Below are 20,921 nucleotides of genomic sequence, written 5' to 3'. Positions count from 1 at the left end.
AACTAAACTGAACTAAACTGAGTAAAACTGAACTAAACTGAACTAAACTGAACTAAAACTGAACTAAACTGAACTAAACTGAACCAAACTGAATAAAACTGAACTAAACTGAACTAAACTGAACTAAACTGAACTAAACTGAACCAAACTGAATAAAACTGAATAAAACTGAACTAAACTGAACTAAAACTGAACTAAACTGAACTAAAACTGAACTAAACTGAACTAAACTGAACTAAACTGAATAAAACTGAACTAAACTGAACTAAACTGAACCAAACTGAATAAAACTGAATAAAACTGAATAAAACTGAACTAAACTGAACTAAAACTGAACTAAACTGAACTAAAACTGAACTAAACTGAACTAAACTGAACTAAACTGAACTAAAACTGAACTAAACTGAACTAAACTGAACTAAACTGAACTAAACTGAACCAAACTGAATAAAACTGAATAAAACTGAACTAAACTGAACTAAACTGAACTAAAACTGAACTAAACTGAACTAAACTGAACTAAACTGAATAAAACTGAACTAAACTGAACTAAACTGAACCAAACTGAATAAAACTGAATAAAACTGAATAAAACTGAACTAAACTGAACTAAACTGAACTAAAACTGAACTAAACTGAACTAAACTGAACTAAACTGAATAAAACTGAACTAAACTGAACTAAACTGAACCAAACTGAATAAAACTGAATAAAACTGAATAAAACTGAACTAAACTGAACTAAAACTGAACTAAACTGAACTAAAACTGAACTAAACTGAACTAAACTGAACTAAAACTGAACTAAACTGAACCAAACTGAACCAAACTGAATAAAACTGAACTAAACTGAACTAAACTGAACTAAACTGAACTAAACTGAACCAAACTGAATAAAACTGAATAAAACTGAACTAAACTGAACTAAAACTGAACTAAACTGAACTAAACTGAACTAAACTGAACTAAACTGAACCAAACTGAATAAAACTGAATAAAACTGAACTAAACTGAACTAAAACTGAATAAAACTGAACTAAACTGAACTAAAACTGAACTAAACTGAACCAAACTGAACCAAACTGAATAAAACTGAACTAAACTGAACTAAACTGAACTAAACTGAACCAAACTGAATAAAACTGAACTAAACTGAACTAAAACTGAACTAAACTGAACCAAACTGAACCAAACTGAATAAAACTGAACTAAACTGAACCAAACTGAACAAAACTGAACTAAACTGAACCAAACTGAACCAAACTGAACTAAACTGAGTAAAACTGAATAAAACTGAACTAAACTGAACCAAACTGAATAAAACTGAACTAAACTGAACTAAACTGAATAAAACTGAACTAAACTGAGTAAAACTGAATAAAACTGAACTAAACTGAACTAAACTAAATAAAACGGAATAAAAACTGAATAAAACTGAACTAAACTGAGTAAAACTGAACTAAACTGAACCAAACTGAATAAAACTGAACTAAACTGAACTAAACTGAACTAAAACTGAACTAAACTGAACCAAACTGAATAAAACTGAACTAAACTGAACTAAACTGAACTAAAATGAACTAAAACTGAACTAAACTGAACCAAACTGAATAAAACTGAACTAAACTGAACTAAACTGAACTAAACTGAATAAAACTGAACTAAACTGAACTAAACTGAATAAAACTGAACTAAACTGAACTAAACTGAACTAAACTGAATAAAACTGAACTAAACTGAGTAAAACTGAATAAAACTGAATAAAACTAAACTAAACCGAACCAAACTGAATAAAACTAAACTGAACTAAATTAAACTGAAGTTAAATGTAAGATATTCTCCTTTAAAGTCGTCTTAAACAGTGGACATGGCGTGGTTGCCGTGGCGACGTGACATGCCGGGATGAGCCCTGACCTTACCTCAGTCCATCTACAACTTGTTCTGAAAAATTAAAGTTACATGGAATTAATGACCAAATAATGAATAATGTGAAAATAATGACATGATTGGAACTGAAATATGATCTGAAATGAGCCATACGCTGTTTAAAGAAGTTTAAAGCTGTTTAGAGAAGTTTAAAGCTGTTTAAAGAAGTTTAAAGCTGTTCAAAGAAGTTTAAAGAAGTTTAAAGAAGTTTAAAGCCGATTAAAGCTGTTTAAAGCTGTTTAAAGCAGTTTAAAGAAGTTTAACGCTGTTTAGAGCTGTTTAAAGCAGTTTAAAGCTGTTTAAAGAAGTTTAAAGAAGTTTAAAGCCGTTTAAAGCAGTTTAAAGCTGATTATGAAGTTTAAAGAAGTTTAAAGCTGTTTAAAGCAGTTTAAAGAAGTTGAAAGCAATTTAAATAAGTTTAAAGTTGTTTAAAGAAGTTTAAAGCTGATTATGAAGTTTAAAGAAGTTTAAAGAAGTTTAAAGCTGTTTAAAGCAGTTTAAAGAAATTTAAAGAAGTTTAAAGAAGTTTAACATCAAATGTGTTTTTTGTCGTCTCCAGTTACTGTAGTTTTGGTCTGGACAGAAGGTCAGACTGAACCTTGGTTTAGTCCCTGACTCGGTCTCTATTTAGTTCTGATTTAGTCCCTGGTGTTATGCCCGAGCTGGTCCCCAATTAAGTCCTGATTTAGTCCCGCTCTGGCCCTGGTTTTAGTCCTTGTTTGGTCCGTGGTTTAACTTTGGCTCAGGGCGGGTTCAGTTCTATTTTAATCTTGGTTTAGTCTCCAAATTAAGTCTCCGTCCCAGTCCTGGTCCAGTCCGGGTGCAGGTACTGGTCTAGTCCTGGTCTAGTCCTGGTTTAGTCCTGGTTTAGTCCTGGTTCAGTCCTGGTTCAGTCCTGGTCCGGTCCTGGTCCAGTCCTGGTTCAGTCCTGGTTCAGTCCTGGTCCGGTCCTGGTCCAGTCCTGGTCCGGTCCTGGTCCACTCCTGGTTCAGTCCTGGTTCAGACCCGGTCCTCACCTGGAAGTCCTGGTCGGAGAGGTAGACCTCCAGCCTCAGAGGATCCACTCCTTCGGGCAGAGGCCGAGTCTGGAGCTGAGCCAAAGGGAACGAGTTCTGACAGAGACGAGCCAGAACGTCCTCCACCAGAATGATCTGGTTACAGACCTCCGCCTCCTGGACACAACAGTGAGTTTAGTTCATCCTGACCCGCCGTGACCCCGCCCACGTCCTCCCGGCGTCAGAGTCCTCACCCGCTCCGTGATCTCGGCCACGTCCTCGCGATGCTCCCAACACGGAAACATGTTTGTGAAGGTGAGCGGCTCCAGACCGGCGTGGATCAGGTACGACTTCTGAGGCTTCTTCTCGTTCTTCTCTGCAAAGGATTCAAACGGGACAGGTTAAAGGTGCTAATTGTAGTATGGGCCACAGATGTAGCACTTTAGCATCGTTCGCAGACAGTTTGTTGACAGAGTAGACATTGAACTTAATGTCAGTTTTCATTTCATGTGGATCGGTCCCGTAAGTACAGAGTCAGAACATCAGAACATCTGCATTTCTTCCATCGCGTGTGGAATACTGAGCTCGATGTCGACACTGTGACATCAGATCCTGTGCTCTTACGTTTGCAGTACTGGAGCACCGTTTCCATGGCGCACTTCCTGTCTGCGTCCCACCTGATCCGCGCCGACCCCGTGACCTCTGAGTCCGGAGGCCACCAGCCCTGCCACAGGTAAACCTCGTGGAAGTTATCCACCAGGAACAGGGCTAAAGAGAGAGAGAGAGGGAGGATGAGACCACGCCCACCAGAGCCTCTGACCGCACTCTGACCGCACGCGTTCTCCAGCGGTCAGACTCGACATGTGGCTGTGCAGCTGCAGGAGCACTGACCGGGCTGACCCACGTTGTACAGATCCTCCTGGAGGAAGGGCAGCGAGCTGACCAGGTCTGGAGCTCGGGACAAGTGGAAGAACTCCAGAGCCACAAAGTCTCCGGACGAACTGCTGAGCTGGAAGAGCCGCGGAGTGAAGTTGAATTTACCGGGATCTGAAAAAACACATGGAACTGTCAAGACTGACCGCTCAGTGGACTGACCGCTCAGTGGACTGACCTCTCAGTGGACTGACCCCTCAGTGGACAGACCCCTCAGTGGACAGACCTCTCAGTGGACTGACCCCTCAGTGGACTGACCTCTCAGTGGACCGACCGCTCAGTGGACTGACCTCTCTGTGGACTGACCGCTCAGTGGACTGACCGCTCAGTGGACTGACCGTTCAGTGGACTGACCTCTCAGTGGACTGACCCCTCAGTGGACAGACCTCTCAGTGGACTGACCTCTCAGAGGACTGACCCCTCAGTGGACTGACCTCTTCTCAGTGGACTGACCTCTCAGTGGACTGACCTCTCAGTGGACTGACCTCTCATCAGTGGACTGACCTCTCAGTGGACTGACCTCTTCTCAGTGGACTGACCTCTCAGTGGACTGACCTAAGTGGACAGACCTCTCAGTGGACTGACCTCTCTTCAGTGGACTGACCTCTCCTCAGTGGACTGACCTCTCAGTGGACTGACCCCTCAGTGCACTGACCTCTCAGTGGACTGACCTCTCAGTGGACTGACCTCTCCTCAGTGGACTGACCTCTCCTCAGTGGACTGACCTCTAAGTGGACAGACCTATCAGTGGACTGACCTCTCCTCAGTGGACTGACCTCTCAGTGGAATGACCTCTCAGTGGACTGACCTCTCCTCAGTGGACTGAACTCTAAGTGAACAGACCTCTAAGTGGACTGATCTCTCAGTGGAATGACCTCTCAGTGGACAGACCTCTAAGTGGACAGACCTCTAAGTGGACTGATCTCTCAGTGGACTGACCTCTAAGTGGACTGACCTCTAAGTGGACTGATCTCTCAGTGGACAGACCTCTCAGTGGACAGACCTCTCAGTGGACTGACCTTATAGTGGACTGACCTCTCAGTGGACTGACCCCTCAGTGGACAGACCTCTCAGTGGACTGACCTCTCAGTGGACTGACTTCTCCTCAGTGGACTGACCCCTCAGTGGACAGACCTCTCAGTGGACTGACCCCTCAGTGGACTGACCTCTCAGTGGACTGACCTCTCCTCAGTGGACTGACCCCTCAGTGGACTGACCTCTCAGTGGACATACCTTGCAGCATGCAGTCGTAGGCCTTGCGGTCTTTCCTGCCCAGAGCGTCCCAGAATCCGGGAGGTTCCATTCCCTCGTCGCACTCGTGAATCGTCACTTTGCTGCTGCTGTGGAGCCCCGCCTCCAGGGGGCACCTGTGAGACACGCCCACTTTAGACATGTGGAGGTCACTGCAGAACTACAGGACAATATTGCACATCTATGTGTACATTCGGTCATTCATATATTCCTTTGGCAACGCGTTTAAACAAGTGAATAGGAAACAAATCTGAAATGAAGAGATATCAATTTAAAACTTCTCCTGTCGACTTCTCACATAAATGCACGATAAACAAAGTCGTATAAAAGTAATGGCAAAAATTGCACAAATTTGGGACGTATAACAACAAATGTAAAGAGCCAGGTTTAAATGTATTGGTTAATTTTGGCTCTGTACATATTCTTATTTCATATCTTATTTGATTTTGAAGTAAACTCGATCTTAGTGAAAATAAGGTTTGTTAGGTCATTTGAATAAGTGATGATTAGAGGTATAAGTGCGTACTGTTCCTTGATGCGCTGCCCCGCCCTGCTGCCCACGCTCCTGGTGTGGAGCTGTGTTTTACAGCCGTGCCACAGGAACATGGAGGCCTGGTTTATGTGCAGGAGGATCATGGAGGCTCTGGAGCGCAGGCTGCTGCAGTGACAGGGCACCTCCAGCAGGTGGCCCTCTGCTGGCAGCTCGCCCCGCACGCAGTACAGACGCCACTCGCCTGGAGGAACATCAGGAAACAGAGCTAAACACATGCACAATATAAGACATGATATTATTGTGATATTTGAATATACAAATATGTCCAAGCTTTATGTACAACTGTCAAAACAAACACAGAGACAAAACTGAGAGTGAATTATGGCAAATTCAGACTAAATCAAGAAAATCAAATGTAAAAATCTGCCATTTACAATGTTTTTTATTTGAAATAAAGTATATTTTTTCAGGTGGATGAATTGTTACTGCAATATATGTAATTGCGATTATTGTGTTGTGATACTTTTGTGATATTATTGCGCAGCATTATTCTTTGTTTCCTTTTGTAATCGCACAAAACATTGTCCTGAAGCAATCCAGACTTGTATCTGTGCTCAATAAAAAGAAATAAAACATGTTTGTAGTTATTTTCACACTCAAAATGATCATAACTGATACTATATTAAATGAACACGAGTCAGGTCTGTGGAGATACAATAAGAACAGATTTTACACATTTTACGGCGCAATAAAAGCATTTAAAATAAAAATAAAAAACACGCTTTTATTTTAGTCTATTTATTGGGGGCTTTTTAGTAACACTGACACTTTAAAATCAACAAACTACATGTGTATTCTTTCAATGATTCAACAGTAAATAAACACAGTATTTGACATGTGGTGTACTTACTCTGCGTGTTCTCCTCTTCTTCTTCCCTCTTCCCGGCGTGCACGATCATCCCGCCGCTGAAGCACTGGAGGAAACATGGCGGCTCTTTGCCCTGCTGCACTTGGACCTTCAAACACGTTCAAAGCGTCAGACGTGATGGAAAGAGGCTCTGACCAGTGAGAGGCGTGTCACGTTACCTGCCCTCCTCCCTCCTGGTCCAGCTCCACCGTCATCAGCGCCGACGTGCCCTTCTCGCTCACGTTGGAGTGTCGCCCCTGCCAGAAGAAGTAGCAGCATTTCTCTTTGCCCGGGCCGGAGCTGCGCGCCTCCGGGTTCGTCCTGCGCCCCACTGTGGACCACAAGACGGATCTGTTACAGTCCTGTTACAGTCCACTTTACAGTCCTGTTACAGTCATGTTTACAGTCCTGTTTACAGTCTTGTTACAGTCCTGTTACAGTCCTGTTTACAGTCCTGTCACAGTCCACTTTACAGTCCTGTTACAGTCCTGTTTATAGTCCTGTTTACAGTCATGTTACAGTCCTGTTTACAGTCTTGTTACAGTCCACTTTACAGTCCTGTTACAGTCCTGTTTACAGTCCTGTTACAGTCCAGTTTACAGTCATGTTACAGTCCAGTTTACAGTCCTGTTACAGTCCTGTTTACAGCCCTGTTACAGTCCTGTTACAGTCCAGTTTATAGTCATGTTACAGTCCTGTTACAGTCATGTTTACAGTCATGTTACAGTCCTGGTTACAGTCATGTTACAGTCCTGTTACAGTCCTGTTTACAGTCATGTTACAGTCCTGTTTACAGTCATGTTACAGTCCTGTTACAGTCATGTTACAGTCCACTTTACAGTCCAATTTACAGTCATGTTACAGTCATGTTTACAGTCCTGTTTACAGTCTTGTTACAGTCCACTTTACAGTCCTGTTACAGTCCTGTTTACAGTCCTGTTTACAGTCCTGTTTACAGTCTTGTTACAGTCCACTTTACAGTCCTGTTACAGTCCTGTTTACAGTCCTGTTACACTCCAGTTTACAGTCATGTTACAGTCCAGTTTACAGTCCTGTTACAGTCCAGTTTACAGTTATGTTACGGTCCTGTTACAGTCCTGTTACAGTCCAGTTTACAGTCCCGTTACAGTCCTGTTTACAGTCCAGTTTACAGTCATGTTACAGTCGAGTTTACAGTTATGTTACGGTCCTGTTACAGTCCAGTTTACAGTCCTGTTTACTGTCCTGTTTACAGTCCTGTTACAGTCCAGTTTACAGTCCTGTTACAGTCCTGTTTACAGTCCTGTTTACAGCCATGTTACAGTCATGTGTTACTGTCCTGTGTTACTGTCCTGTTTACAATCCCGTTACAGTCCTGTTTACAGTCCTGTTACAGTCCTGTTTATAGTCATGTTACAGTCCTGTTACAGTCCTGTTTACAGTCATGTTACAGTCCTGGTTACAGTCATGTTACAGTCCTGTTACAGTCCTGTTTACAGTCATGTTACAGTCCTGTTACAGTCATGTTACAGTCCACTTTACAGTCCACTTTACAGTCATTTTACAGTTCATGTTACAGTTCAGTTTACAGTCCTGTTACAGTCATGTTACAGTCATGTTACAGTCCTGTTTACAGTCCTGTTGCAGTCCTGTTTACAGTCATGTTACAGTCCTGTTTACAGTCATGTTACAGTCCTGTTTACAGTCATGTTACAGTCATGTTACAGTCCTGTTTACAGTCATGTTACAGTCATGTTACAGTCTTGTTACGTTACCTGTGGTGCTGACCATGTACTTCCACTTGACCACGTAGGCGTCGCCGTCGTGGAACTGGCCGATGCTCTGTCGTGGCAGGCGGCTGTAGTCGAACTCCAGGATGTGCCACACGTCCACAGACACGGTGGAGATCTCCAGAGTCCGGAGGTGGTCCTCAGTCTCCACCGGCCCATAGCCCCGGCCCACATTCAGCCCGTCCAGCACAGTCTGGACCGAGGACTGGAGCATCGGCAGCATCAGGCCGGCGTCGTACGGTCTGCCGCCGCGGCCCGGAGCCTCCTGCGGCGACTGAGAGCGGAAAGGACACAAAGATACAGCTCAGATCTGTGGAGAAGTGGCCCTTGTAACTGAATATACAAGATCCATTGTTTTACTGTAGGAATATGATATGACCATTGTTAGTTCTAATATTGTGAACTAAACAACCGCAATTATTGATTATCCAAATAATCTTGACTTCCCTAGTTTAATGCCATATTATTGTGGAACATTGTTGCCAAAGCAATAAGACAAGCAGTTGGAAATCCTTGATCTAAAACTTTACATTTGAATATTTAATCTAATGTCAAATGAAGATAATAATAATAATAATAATAATTTATACTGCACATTTTCTACTTTTTACCTTGAAATATGAATCCACATTGTTCCAACTCAACCCAAAACAAACGCTTGACACTTTTCAAACAGATTAAATGGAAGTATTGATACTTTTCAAACAGATCAGATGAAGTACCTTGAGCTCGGGCAGAGGTTCAGGCGCCTCTTTTGTCGTTGGAGACTTGAGCTCGGTCCAGTCCAGAAACTTTTCTTTGAACAAACTCGTCTCGTTGTGTTCGGTCAAACGTCCGAAAATGGCCCAGTCTGGACGACCCTGGCCTTTTCTGAGAGACACAAACACACGTGTAAATGTGAGCGGGGCGTAGCTGGGTAAGAGCGGGGCGTAGCTGGGTAAGAGCGGGGCGTAGCTGGGTAAGAGCGGGGCGTAGCTGGGTAAGAGCGGGGCGTAGCTGGGTAAGAGCGGGGCGTACCTGGGTAAAAGCGGGGCGTACCTGGGTAAAAGCGGGGCGTACCTGGGTATGAGTGGGGCGTACCTGGGTATGAGCGGGGCGTACCTGGGTATGAGCGGGGCGTACCTGGGTATGAGCGGGGCGTACCTGGATAAGAGCGGGGCGTACCTGGGTAAGAGCGGGGCGTACCTGGGTATGAGCGGGGCGTACCTGGATAAGAGCAGGGCGTACCTGGGTAAGAGCGGGGCGTACCTGGGTATGAGCGGGGCGTACCTGGATAAGAGCGGGGCGTACCTGGGTAAGAGCGGGGCGTACCTGGGTAAGAGCGGGGTGTACCTGGGTATGAGCGGGGGTACCTGGATAAGAGCGGGGCGTACCTGGGTAAAAGCGGGGCGTACCTGGGTATGAGCGGGGCGTACCTGGGTATGAGCGGGGCGTACCTGGATAAGAGCGGGGCGTACCTGGGTAAGAGCGGGGCGTACCTGGGTAAGAGCGGGGTGTACCTGGGTATGAGCGGGGGTACCTGGATAAGAGCGGGGCGTACCTGGGTAAAAGCGGGGCGTACCTGGGTATGAGCGGGGCGTACCTGGGTATGAGCGGGGGTACCTGGATAAGAGCGGGGCGTACCTGGGTAAGAGCGGGGCGTACCTGGGTAAGAGCGGGGCGTACCTGGGTATGAGCGGGTTGCAGGACCCGGGGTCGAGCGGGTTGACGTCGCAGCTGCTGTAGTCGAAGTTGCCGTTCCACAGATGTTTGGCGAGTTGAAACGCCACTTTCCTCTGGGCCAGTGTCACTTCTTTACCGTGCCAAACGTAAACCTCACTGCCAAAGTCAAACACCAGCACCTGCCGAGGCCAGAGGAGGAAAGAGAGGCCAGAGGAGGAAAGAGTGGTCAGAGGAGGAGAGAGAGGCCAGAGGAGGAAAGAGAGGCCAGAGGAGGAGAGAGAGGTCAGAGGAGGAAAGAGAGGCCAGAGGAGGAAAGAGTGGTCAGAGGAGGAGAGAGAGGCCAGAGGAGGAAAGAGAGGCCAGAGGAGGAAAGAGAGGCCAGAGGAGGAAAGAGAGGTCAGAGGAGGAAAGAGAGGCCAGAGGAGGAAAGAGAGGCAAGGAGGAAAGAGAGGCCAGAGGAGGAAAGAGAGGCCAGGGGAGGAAAGAGAGGCCAGAGGAGGAAAGAGAGGCCAGAGGAGGAAAGAGAGACCAGGAGAGGAAAGAGAGGCCAGAGGAGGAGAGAGAGGCCAGAGGAGGAAAGAGTGGTCAGAGGAGGAGAGAGAGGCCAGAGGAGGAAAGAGAGGCCAGAGGAGGAAAGAGAGGCCAGAGGAGGAAAGAGAGGCCAGAGGAGGAGAGAGAGGCCAGAGGAGGAAAGAGAGGCCAGAGGAGGAGAGAGAGGTCAGAGGAGGAAAGAGAGGCCAGAGGAGGAAAGAGAGGCCAGAGGAGGAGAGAGAGGCCAGGGGAGGAAAGAGAGGCCAGAGGAGGAAAGAGAGGCCAGAGGAGGGAAGAGAGGTCAGAGGAGGAAAGAGAGGCCAGAGGAGGAAAGAGAGGCAAGGAGGAAAGAGAGGCCAGAGGAGGAAAGAGAGGCCAGAGGAGGAGAGAGAGGCCAGAGGAGGAGAGAGAGGCCAGAGGAGGAAAGAGAGGCCAGAGGAGGAAAGAGTGGTCAGAGGAGGAGAGAGAGGCCAGAGGAGGAAAGAGAGGCCAGAGGAGGAAAGAGAGGCCAGAGGAGGAAAGAGAGGTCAGAGGAGGAAAGAGAGGCCAGAGGAGGAAAGAGAGGCAAGGAGGAAAGAGAGGCCAGAGGAGGAAAGAGAGGCCAGGGGAGGAAAGAGAGGCCAGAGGAGGAAAGAGAGGCCAGAGGAGGAAAGAGAGACCAGGAGAGGAAAGAGAGGCCAGAGGAGGAGAGAGAGGCCAGAGGAGGAAAGAGTGGTCAGAGGAGGAGAGAGAGGCCAGAGGAGGAAAGAGAGGCCAGAGGAGGAAAGAGAGGCCAGAGGAGGAGAGAGAGGCCAGAGGAGGAAAGAGAGGCCAGAGGAGGAGAGAGAGGTCAGAGGAGGAAAGAGAGGCCAGAGGAGGAAAGAGAGGCCAGAGGAGGAGAGAGAGGCCAGGGGAGGAAAGAGAGGCCAGAGGAGGAAAGAGAGGCCAGAGGAGGGAAGAGAGGTCAGAGGAGGAAAGAGAGGCCAGAGGAGGAAAGAGAGGCAAGGAGGAAAGAGAGGCCAGAGGAGGAAAGAGAGGCCAGGGGAGGAAAGAGAGGCCAGAGGAGGAAAGAGAGGCCAGAGGAGGAAAGAGAGACCAGAGGAGGAAAGAGAGGCGAGGAGGAAAGAGAGGCCAGGGGAGGAGAGAGAGTCCAGGAGAGGAAAGAGAGGCCAGAGGAGGAGAGAGAGGCCAGAGGAGGAAAGAGAGGCCAGGGGAGGAAAGAGAGGCCAGAGGAGGAAAGAGAGGCCAGAGGAGGAAAGAGAGACCAGAGGAGGAAAGAGAGGCGAGGAGGAAAGAGAGGCCAGGGGAGGAGAGAGAGGCCAGAGGAGGAGAGAGAGGCCAGAGGAGGAAAGAGAGGCCAGGAGAGGAAAGAGAGGCCAGAGGAGGAAAGAGAGTCAAAGAGGGCAACAATAACAATGGACACTGTAAGTTTGATTTATTGTCATCTTATATTAATGATCATATCTGCAGGAGAGTTCGGTGCAGACCTCTTTTGTGGCCAGCAGGGAGCGCTGTGGCACTTTGCCCCACTGCTCGTCCTCTGGCACCAGTTTGTCCTGCTCCAGTCTGAAGATGCAGTTTGTCTCCACAATGTTGGACTCAAAGTGCTCGTCCTCCTCAGACGAACCGGCCACTGCAGGAAGCGAGGGAGGAAAGAGGAAGACAGGAGGAGAAAGAGAGAGACAAGAGGAGAAAGAGGAAGACAAGAGGAGAAAGAGGAAGACAAGAGGAGAAAGAGGAAGACAAGAGGAGAAAGAGGAAGACAAGAGGAGAAAGAGAGAGACATGAGGGGAAAGAGGAAGACAAGAGGAGAAAGAGAGAGACATGAGGGGAAAGAGAGAGACAAGAGGAGAAAGAGGAAGACAAATATTATCTCTTAATGAAGGACAAAAACTATGGAGAGAGGACTTTTTAAAGTACTCAAGTGCATGTTTTAACAATACAGAATAATGTACATTTTCTCTTTAAAGCTCGTTATTCGATTTACATTACATTGATGCTTTTACACTGAAAAGCTGATTAAACACTATTGTTGCCGGCACAAAGTTCAAAGACTGGAGTAAAGTGAGGTAAATTAAGTTAAAAACATCAGCTTAAAGGAGAACTAAGTAACTTTTTCACCTTTGTAAGTCCCTGTGATAGTTAACCATGTATTTTCGGGGTATTTGTAGTGCCCATCGTCGCCCCCTGCTGTCTCTGGGAGGAAAACATCCACCCAAAGACAACTCTCCTGAGAAACCCTGGCTCTGGTTTATTTGGCATCGTTAATTGTGTGTTTACATGTAAACATTCAGACTTCTTTAGCTCCCGTCCGTTCTCTGACAGTGTACTTTCACCAGAGCCCTGCAGGGGGAGCCCTTCGCCGCTCGGTCCTCACCCTGGTACGCCGCCTGGCCCCCGAGCAGGCTCCAGAACTGCTGCGCCTCCGGAGAGTTGTCCCCCTCCTCCAGGCACCGGACCTGGGTCGCTCTGCAGCCCAGGTCCTTGTTCGACTGGATGAACGACGCCAGGTCCAACGCCTTCAACGAGAGAACAGTTCAGACCCGTTCAGGACCGTTTAAGAAGAATCCACAAACATTTTCACAAACAGTTGAGCTTCTGTCTGACGTGTCCTTCTCAGACCCTCCAGCGCCGATCAACGACACATTAAACATTTACGATATTTTGATTGAACTGAATGATGGAATAACTTGAATTCGCTTTATCAAATGTGACTCGCCGGCGCCCACGAAACGGAGAAAAAGACCAAAAGTTAGTTTTTTTCAAATTTGTGATTTTCGTTTTTTTGGCAGAACGTGCAAGTGTAAGTCACGAAGAAGACGCTCCATGTTTCAGATGACATTATTGGTTGGCAAAAAGCATACATAAAGCCGTTAAAGTTTTAAAGTTTCTGCTCTTTTCTCGGGGAGCTGGGGGGCGTGACCTAATTTCCATATGAACTGCTGTGTCATTGTAGCCGACCAATGGGCTGCGACCCACATGGTTTTCATACGGCTGGTCACAAATGTGAAGTAAGAGCTGCGGCTCCTGATGGTCGAACGGTGAGAGGAGATTTAAATGCGCTCAACTTGTTTTTCCATCGCACAAACGCTCGTCCACGTCGCTAGTATTCACATGCATTCTGTGGTCACTGTCACGGCTTTAGAGCGGCTTCGGAGCGGCTTTGATCGGACGTGAAAGTGGCACAGGAGGAACGCTCGCACAGCCGATCAAAGAGTCGTTAAGCGCGTCGTGTCGCTCTTTCTCACACGTTTGCGACACACAGTCAACATCGGGTCATGCTCCTCTGCACCTGCCGCTATGGCCGCTGGAGTTCCGCAGGGATCTGTTTTGGGCCCTCTGCTTTTCTCCTTGTACATGCTTCCGCTGGGTGAAATCATTCGCAAACATACATTTTTAATTTATAATAATATAACATAATTTAAATCTCTTTCAGACTTGCTTTTAACAGCGACTGAACATGTGAAAGGACTGGAATTTTATGCCACTTTTATCTTGTCTCTTGCCTGTGTGTTTCTTCTGTGGTTTTTGTTGTTGTCTGCTGTTTGAATCATCTTTTAATCTCTGTCTTTTTCATTGTGAAGCACTTTGGATTTTAAATGTTCTGTACGAATAAAAAGTACTTACTTACTTACTATATGTCAATACTGTGTTTATTTTCACGCTATAACCGGGTGTAGAGCGTGTTCACGTGTGTGTGTTGTGTTCAGGCGTGGATGTTACTCTGGATGTTTCTCTGGATGTTACTCTGGATATTACTCTGGATGTTTCTCTGGATGTTACTCTGGATATTACTCTGGATGTTACTCTGGATGTTTCTCTGGATGTTTCTCTGGATGTTTCTCTGGATGTTTCTCTGGATGTTTCTCTGGATGTTACTCTGGATGTTACTATGGATGTTACTCTGGATGTTTCTCTGGATGTTTTTCTGGATGTTTCTCTGGATCTTTTGGCCAAGCTGTGGGTTTGGAGCGGCACAGATGGGCTTGTGTCACGGCGGAGGAGTGAGAAGAGGCGGGAAATCACTCCTCATCTTCATCAGTTTAACAGGATTATAAGAGCTGTTAGCGTTAGCGTTAGCTTCAGACACATATTCTTAAAGCTATTTGAATCACATGGAAATGAAGGCTTCGCAGCGCCAACTCGTGACTTTAATGCGATTTAAGATGAACTTCTTTAACACGACATCACGTGACAGTAACTGAGTAATTGAGGGTATATTTTGTTTTGGGACGTTATAAACATAACCAAACCGGAGCATTCAGCGAGTGAAGTTGAAAGTGATATTCCTAAATAACTGTGACAGGATGAACAGAAGCCGAGCAGTTTTAAATGAATGCAGCATTACTAAGCAATAGATTACCGTGTTTTCAGGACTATAAGTGGCACCTTTTTTCATTGTTTTGGCCGGGGTGCGACTTATACTTATATTTATACTTATATACTTATACTCTGGAGCAACTTATATGTGATATTATTTGTTATTTTCACACTTGCAACTGCATTTCATACTCATATGTTTTTTTCTTCTCTATTATGCATTTTTTGGCTGGTGCGACTTATACTCTGGAAAATACGGTAGATAAAGGAGCAGCGTTGGTCGGGCGCTGACCTTGGCTCTCTCGATGACGTTGGAGAACTCTCCGATCCAAGCGAAGCAGTGCTCGGGAGTCAGCAGCAGGAAACAGTCGCCGCTGTTCAGAGACGAGGCTCTGGGCTCCACCAGCCGGGTCTGAACGTGGCGTCGCCCTGACAACCACACACCACAGTAAGTGCTTTTATACTCACAAACTTTGGTTCAGGAAATTAGGAAATGTGATAATCTTGGGACATGTTTTGGCTGCTGGATGTTTGTCTTTAATGTTTCTTGTGCTTTCTAAACACATCTGCTCTGCCACGGTTGCCGCTGGTGACGGGCGTGGCTTTGCAGCGTACCTTTGACGAGCAGGAGCATGGTGCTCTTGTAGGGCAGCGCGCTGTTGTTGCTCGTCTGCTCTGAGGTGGTCACGCTCCTCAGACTCACGCTGCTGAAGTTCTCTTTAGACGCCAGGCCGGCCAGCGCCGCCTCCGAGTACTCCGAGCTCTTCGACGCTGGAACACACGCGATATTAGATTATTTACATTGTTATTATCCTTTAAACACAAGCTCCTCCTGGTGGCAGGTCTAATATTTACTTAATTTAGAGTCAGTTTGATCCACTTTTTGGAACTCCATTGGATAGTTTATTGGTTAAAACTATTGTAGCAATGACACAGTCCAATTTTAGACTTGGTTGAATCATAGTTTAGACGTGAGCTTGCACGGTATCCAAAAGTATGCAAAGCCAATAGGATCACACTTCGGAGCGCCGTCTGGCGTAAATTACGGCGCTCGTTTACGGTGCACGGCATTAAAAGCACCGCTTTATTTTGTAAAAGCGTCGGAAAACACGCTGCGATACGTCCCTCCTGTGGCAGAGTATGATCATATTGGCTTTCCATAACGGCCGCGAGAGCACTTTTTTTAAGTAGTTTTCATTTTTCGCCTCGTCAGCCCCAGACAAAAGTATTTGGACGGGGTGTTTTCAGATGGCTGGCTCAGATGGGAGAGACTTACTGGACAAGATTCATGAGACAAGCGTGGATGAAGCTAAAAACAACTCTAGGAATGTTTTCGACGAGGGAACGATGTTAGAACAAAAAGAGTCAACTCTGTGTTGTAATATGTGTCCTTTAAACCGCTGTAACTCTGCGTCGATGTGGGACTCACTCTTCTCGGCCTTGATCCTCTTGCTCTCGATGTGCCCCACGTTGAGCCGCTGCTCCGTGTACTCCAGCCGGATGTCCTCCCGCGACGCCAGCTTCTTCAGGGGGTTCCTGGACGCCTGGACGTTCCTCGAGGGGCGGACGGCGCGCCTGTGCTGCACCATGGACGAGGTCAACCTGAAACGCAGGGAAACGCGTTGGTTTGAGCCGTTTTAGCCGCCATTAACCGCGATTAGCCGCGAGCGTCTCACTTTGGCCCCTGGGAACCGAATATTGAGTCGAAGTCGTCGCTGATCTCGATCCGGGACGGGATGCGCGGGAACTCGGCCACGTGTTTGTAGAACTTGGAGAAGATTTCGTCGTCGAGCTTCATGACCTCCTTCACGGCTTTCTCTGTGACGGTCAGCGTGGTCTCCTGGAGGCCGGCCACTGGAAGGACACGCCCACAGCACGATTAGGACACGCCCGCGGCACAATTAGGACACGCCCGCGGCACAATCAGGACATGCCCGCAGCACGATTAGGGCACGCCCTAAGGCACGATTAGGACACGTCCGCGGCACGATTAGGACACGCCCGCGGCACGATTAGGACACGCCCGCAGCACGATTAGGACACGCCCGCGGCACGATTAGGACACGCCCGTGGCACAATTAGGACACGCCCGCGGCACGATTAGGACACACCCGCGGCACAATTAGGACACGCCCGCGGCACAATTAGGACACGCCCGCGGCACAATTAGGACACGCCCGCAGCACAATTAGGACACGCCCGCGGCACAATTAGGACACGCCTGCAGCACAATTAGGACACGCCCGCGGCACAATTAGGACACGCCTGCAGCACAATTAGAAACACAGTGAACGTGCCCTGTTTGGAGAAGTTATTGCTTTCTAACTGTTATTTCATCAGTCGACTTGTATAAAACGATTATTTCTATTGCAGATTGAGACGATTTAAAAAACGTTATCAACCAAATAAAGGATGAAAAATGGCGACTGAAGCTTCTGGATAGAGATTATTTATCATTTAAATGTGTTATTAATCAATATTTTGGACACATTTTTGATTTTTTTTTGACATAAGCAGGTTTTTCGCACGAGTTTTAGAGTCATTTTTTTTTTAAAGTCATTTTTTACACCTGGTTTAGTCCGTTTTGATATTTTTACAGCTTCTTTATCGGTGTTTTAACTCCTCAAAAATACCCTCTGACACTCGTCTCTTTAAAAGCACATTTCAGACCTATTATTTGTGTTTTTTGTCATTGTTTTTGCATCTTTTCCTGTTTTCTAAAGCTCTTTGAACGACTTTAAGTGCAAACTGTGCTCTACAAACCGACGCGCGTGTGAATAAACGCGGATTGTTGTATTACATGAACAAAAATAGAGAATAACACGGTTTTTCGGACACAAACCTTTGTTGTTAATCCTGCCCAAGAATGTCTCCAGCTTGTCCAGTTTCTTGTCCGACTCCATGTCCGGCCGCGCCTCAATCTCTGCAAATGTGGAAAGTTTAAACGGGTCAGACGACGCTGCAGGACGATGCGGCGTAAACACAGTGTGGGGAGGTTTTGGCACCTTCTAGTGGCCGTGTGATGCTGGTGCTGCTCTTGAGTTTGGTGGTGACCGGCGACAGAATGGGACTGATGACCGAGGCGGAGGCTGCCAGACCTGCACACAGAACCGAGCTTTAAAGCGTCTGACGATTGTCCTTCAAATGTGGAAATATAAAACGGAAAAGTGGAAAAAAAGAAGCAAAAATCAGGGATAAGAATGGAAATGTTGCGGTTATTTTAGCGCTTATTTTTACATACAATTTTTGTTATTTTCACACTTGGAACCGCATTTCATACTTCAGTGCGACTTATAAATGTTTTTTTTCTTCTCTATTATGCATTTTTTTGGCTGGTGCGACTTATACTGCGGAAAATACGGTAATCATAATAAAAATGTATTGGAAACTGCGTTCAAGCGAGACTAAATTATTGGCCCGTGGCAGAGTACGTTAGAGGGATAATTTACCAAAATGTAATGCGTATTTTGTGTGTTCCGACCGTCGCAGTCGTTAGTCGCACTTAATTTTTCTGTTCAGTTTGATTTGCATTGAAACTGATTCGTGATGTTGTGTCCAGATGGGTTTGCTGACCCACAGACCGACATGCGAGGGTACTGGGTCATGTGTCGTGTCTGGGCTCCTGGACGCGCTGACCTTTCTTGACCATCCGGGCGGCGACCGTGTACTGCGTGGAGTCGTTGGCGGCTCCTCGGCCTTTGCTCTTCCAGGCTTCTTCTCGAGTCGAGATCAGCTGCTTTCGCTCCTCGATCGTCATCTGAGCCTCGATCTCCCCCAACGTTTTCTGCAAAAGAACACAAAGGAACTAAATCGACCAAAAAACACTGACTGATGCTGGTTTAGCCCTGGTTTATTCTGGTTTAGCCCTGGTTTAGGGCTTGTTTATTCCTGGTTTTGCCCTGGTTTAGTCCTGGTTTAGTCCTGGTTTAGACCTAGTTTAGCTCTGGTTTAGACCTGGTTTAGCCCTGGTTTAGTGCTGGTTTATTCCTGGTTTTGCCCTGGTTTAGCTCTGGTTTAGACCTGGTTTAGCCCTGGTTTAGTCCTGGTTTAACCTGGGTTAGTTCTGGTTTAGCCCTGGTTTAGTCCTGGTTTAGTCCTGGTTTAGCCCTGGTTTAGTCCTGGTTTAGACCTGGTTTAGTGCTGGTTTAGTCCTGGTTTAGTGCTGGTTTAGTCCTGGTTTAGTACTGGTTTAGTGCTGGTTTAGTGCTGGTTTAGTGCTGGTTTAGTGCTGGTTTAGTCCTGGTTTAGCCCTGGTTTAGTCCTGGTTTAGTCCTGGTTTAACCTGGGTTAGTCCTGGTTTAGCCCTGGTTTAGTCCTGGTTTAGTCCTGGTTTAGCCCTGGTTTAGTCCTGGTTTAGCCCTGGTTTAGCCCTGGTTTAGCCCTGGTTTAGACCTGGTTTAGTCATGGTTTAGTGCTGGTTTAGTCCTGGTTTAGTCCTGGTTTAGTGCTGGTTTAGTCCTGGTTTAGACCTGGTTTAGTCCTGGTTTTGCCCTGGTTTAGTCCTGGTTTAGTCCTGGTTTAGTCCTAGTTTAGCTCTGGTTTAGACCTGGGTTAGTTCTGGTTTAGCCCTGGTTTAGCCCTGGTTTAGTCCTGGTTTAGACCTGGTTTAGCCCTGGTTTAGTCCTGGTTTAGTCCTGGTTTAGTGGTGGTTTAGTCCTGGTTTAGTCCTGGTTTAGTCCTGGTTTAGCCCTGGTTTAGTCCTGGTTTAGCCCTGGTTTAGCCCTGGTTTAGTCCTGGTTTAGTGCTGGTTTAGTCTTGGTTTAGTGCTGGTTTAGTGCTGGTTTAGTCCTGGTTTAGCCCTGGTTTAGCCCTGGTTTAGTTCTGGTTTAGCCCTGGTTTAGCCCTGGTTTAGCCCTGGTTTAGACCTGGTTTAGTCCTGGTTTAGTGCTGGTTTAGTCCTGGTTTAGTGCTGGTTTAGTCCTGGTTTAGCCCTGGTTTAGCCCTGGTTTAGCCCTGGTTTAGTCCTGGTTTAGTGCTGGTTTAGTCTTGGTTTAGTGCTGGTTTAGTGCTGGTTTAGTCCTGGTTTAGCCCTGGTTTAGCCCTGGTTTAGTTCTGGTTTAGCCCTGGTTTAGCCCTGGTTTAGCCCTGGTTTAGTCCTGGTTTAGACCTGGTTTAGCCCTGGTTTAGCCCTGGTTTAGCCCTGGTTTAGACCTGGTTTAGCCCTGGTTTAGTCCTGGTTTAGTCCTGGTTTAGTGCTGGTTTAGTCCTGGTTTAGTCCTGGTTTAGTCCTGGTTTAGCCCTGGTTTAGTCCTGGTTTAGACTTGGTTTAGTCCTGGTTTAGTGCTGGTTTAGTGCTGGTTTAGTCCTGGTTTAGCCCTGGTTTAGCCCTGGTTTAGTCCTGGTTTAGTGCTGGTTTAGTGCTGGTTTAGTCCTGGTTTAGTGCTGGTTTAGTCCTGGTTTAGACCTGGTTTAGTCCTGGTTTTGCCCTGGTTTAGTTCTGGTTTAGCCCTGGTTTAGCCCTGGTTTAGTCCTGGTTTAGACCTGGTTTAGCCCTGGTTTAGCCCTGGTTTAGTCCTGGTTTAGACCTGGTTTAGCCCTGGTTTAGTCCTGGTTTAGTCCTGGTTTAGTGCTGGTTTAGTCCTGGTTTAGTCCTGGTTTAGTCCTGGTTTAGCCCTGGTTTAGTCCTGGTTTAGACTTGGTTTAGTCCTGGTTTAGTGCTGGTTTAGTCCTGGTTTAGTACTGGTTTAGTGCTGGTTTAGTCCTGGTTTAGTCCTGGTTTAGTGCTGGTTTAATGCTGGTTTAGTCCTGGTTTAGTCCTGGTTTAGTGCTGGTTTAGTCCTGGTTTAGTGCTGGTTTAGTGCTGGTTTAGTCCTGGTTTAGTCCTGGTTTAGTGCTGGTTTAGTCCTGGTTTAGTGCTGGTTTAGTGCTGGTTTAGTCCTGGTTTAGTCCTGGTTTAGTGCCGGTTTAGTCCTGGTTTAGTGCTGGTTTAGTCCTGGTTTAGTCCTGGTTTAGTGCTGGTTTAGTCCTGGTTTAGTGCTGGTTTAGTGCTGGTTTAGTGCTGGTTTAGTGCTGGTTTAGTGCTGGTTTAGTGCTGGTTTAGTCCTGGTTTAGTCCTGGTTTAGTTCTTCACCTGCTCAGAGCTCTTGTTGCCGAGGGAAACCGTGGGAGAGAAGGTGGTGGAGAAGACCGGCTCCTGAGGCTGGACAGAAGATGGAG

At 46.7% G+C, this 20,921-nt stretch overlaps 1 protein-coding gene across 5 annotated transcripts in view; it reads right to left on the bottom strand.

Annotated features, from left to right (window-relative positions):
• Positions 1-20,921, bottom strand: part of svilb (supervillin b) — an 84,501-nt gene that overhangs the window by 3,530 nt on the left and 60,050 nt on the right. For 4 of the 5 annotated variants that reach the window (XM_072440621.1, XM_072440622.1, XM_072440624.1 and 1 more), the window contains 21 exons: positions 20,836-20,904; positions 18,402-18,549; positions 17,771-17,863; positions 17,608-17,688; positions 16,442-16,619; positions 16,195-16,367; positions 15,381-15,536; positions 15,058-15,194; positions 12,823-12,964; positions 11,933-12,078; positions 9,939-10,114; positions 8,996-9,143; positions 8,259-8,547; positions 6,684-6,835; positions 6,508-6,613; positions 5,631-5,838; positions 5,087-5,220; positions 3,812-3,967; positions 3,545-3,688; positions 3,175-3,296; positions 2,942-3,097 (listed from right to left, as the gene is read on the bottom strand). In XM_072440621.1, coding sequence (XP_072296722.1) covers positions 2,942-3,097; positions 3,175-3,296; positions 3,545-3,688; positions 3,812-3,967; positions 5,087-5,220; positions 5,631-5,838; positions 6,508-6,613; positions 6,684-6,835; positions 8,259-8,547; positions 8,996-9,143; positions 9,939-10,114; positions 11,933-12,078; positions 12,823-12,964; positions 15,058-15,194; positions 15,381-15,536; positions 16,195-16,367; positions 16,442-16,619; positions 17,608-17,688; positions 17,771-17,863; positions 18,402-18,549; positions 20,836-20,904 — 3,114 coding nt within the window. Of the gene's footprint in view, positions 1-1,918; positions 1,941-2,941; positions 3,098-3,174; positions 3,297-3,544; positions 3,689-3,811; positions 3,968-5,086; positions 5,221-5,630; positions 5,839-6,507; positions 6,614-6,683; positions 6,836-8,258; positions 8,548-8,995; positions 9,144-9,938; positions 10,115-11,932; positions 12,079-12,822; positions 12,965-15,057; positions 15,195-15,380; positions 15,537-16,194; positions 16,368-16,441; positions 16,620-17,607; positions 17,689-17,770; positions 17,864-18,401; positions 18,550-20,835; positions 20,905-20,921 lie in introns of all 5 variants that reach the window. The other variant, XM_072440623.1, reaches the window with a different exon arrangement.

The sequence above is a fragment of the Eucyclogobius newberryi genome, unplaced genomic scaffold (genome assembly GCF_026437365.1).
Source record: "Eucyclogobius newberryi isolate DKJ021-1_F unplaced genomic scaffold, fEucNew1.0.hap1 SCAF_12, whole genome shotgun sequence".
Taxonomy (NCBI): domain Eukaryota; kingdom Metazoa; phylum Chordata; class Actinopteri; order Gobiiformes; family Gobiidae; genus Eucyclogobius; species Eucyclogobius newberryi.
Note: the sequence above shows the minus strand (reverse complement) of the source record. Positions and strands in the feature narration are given on the sequence as shown.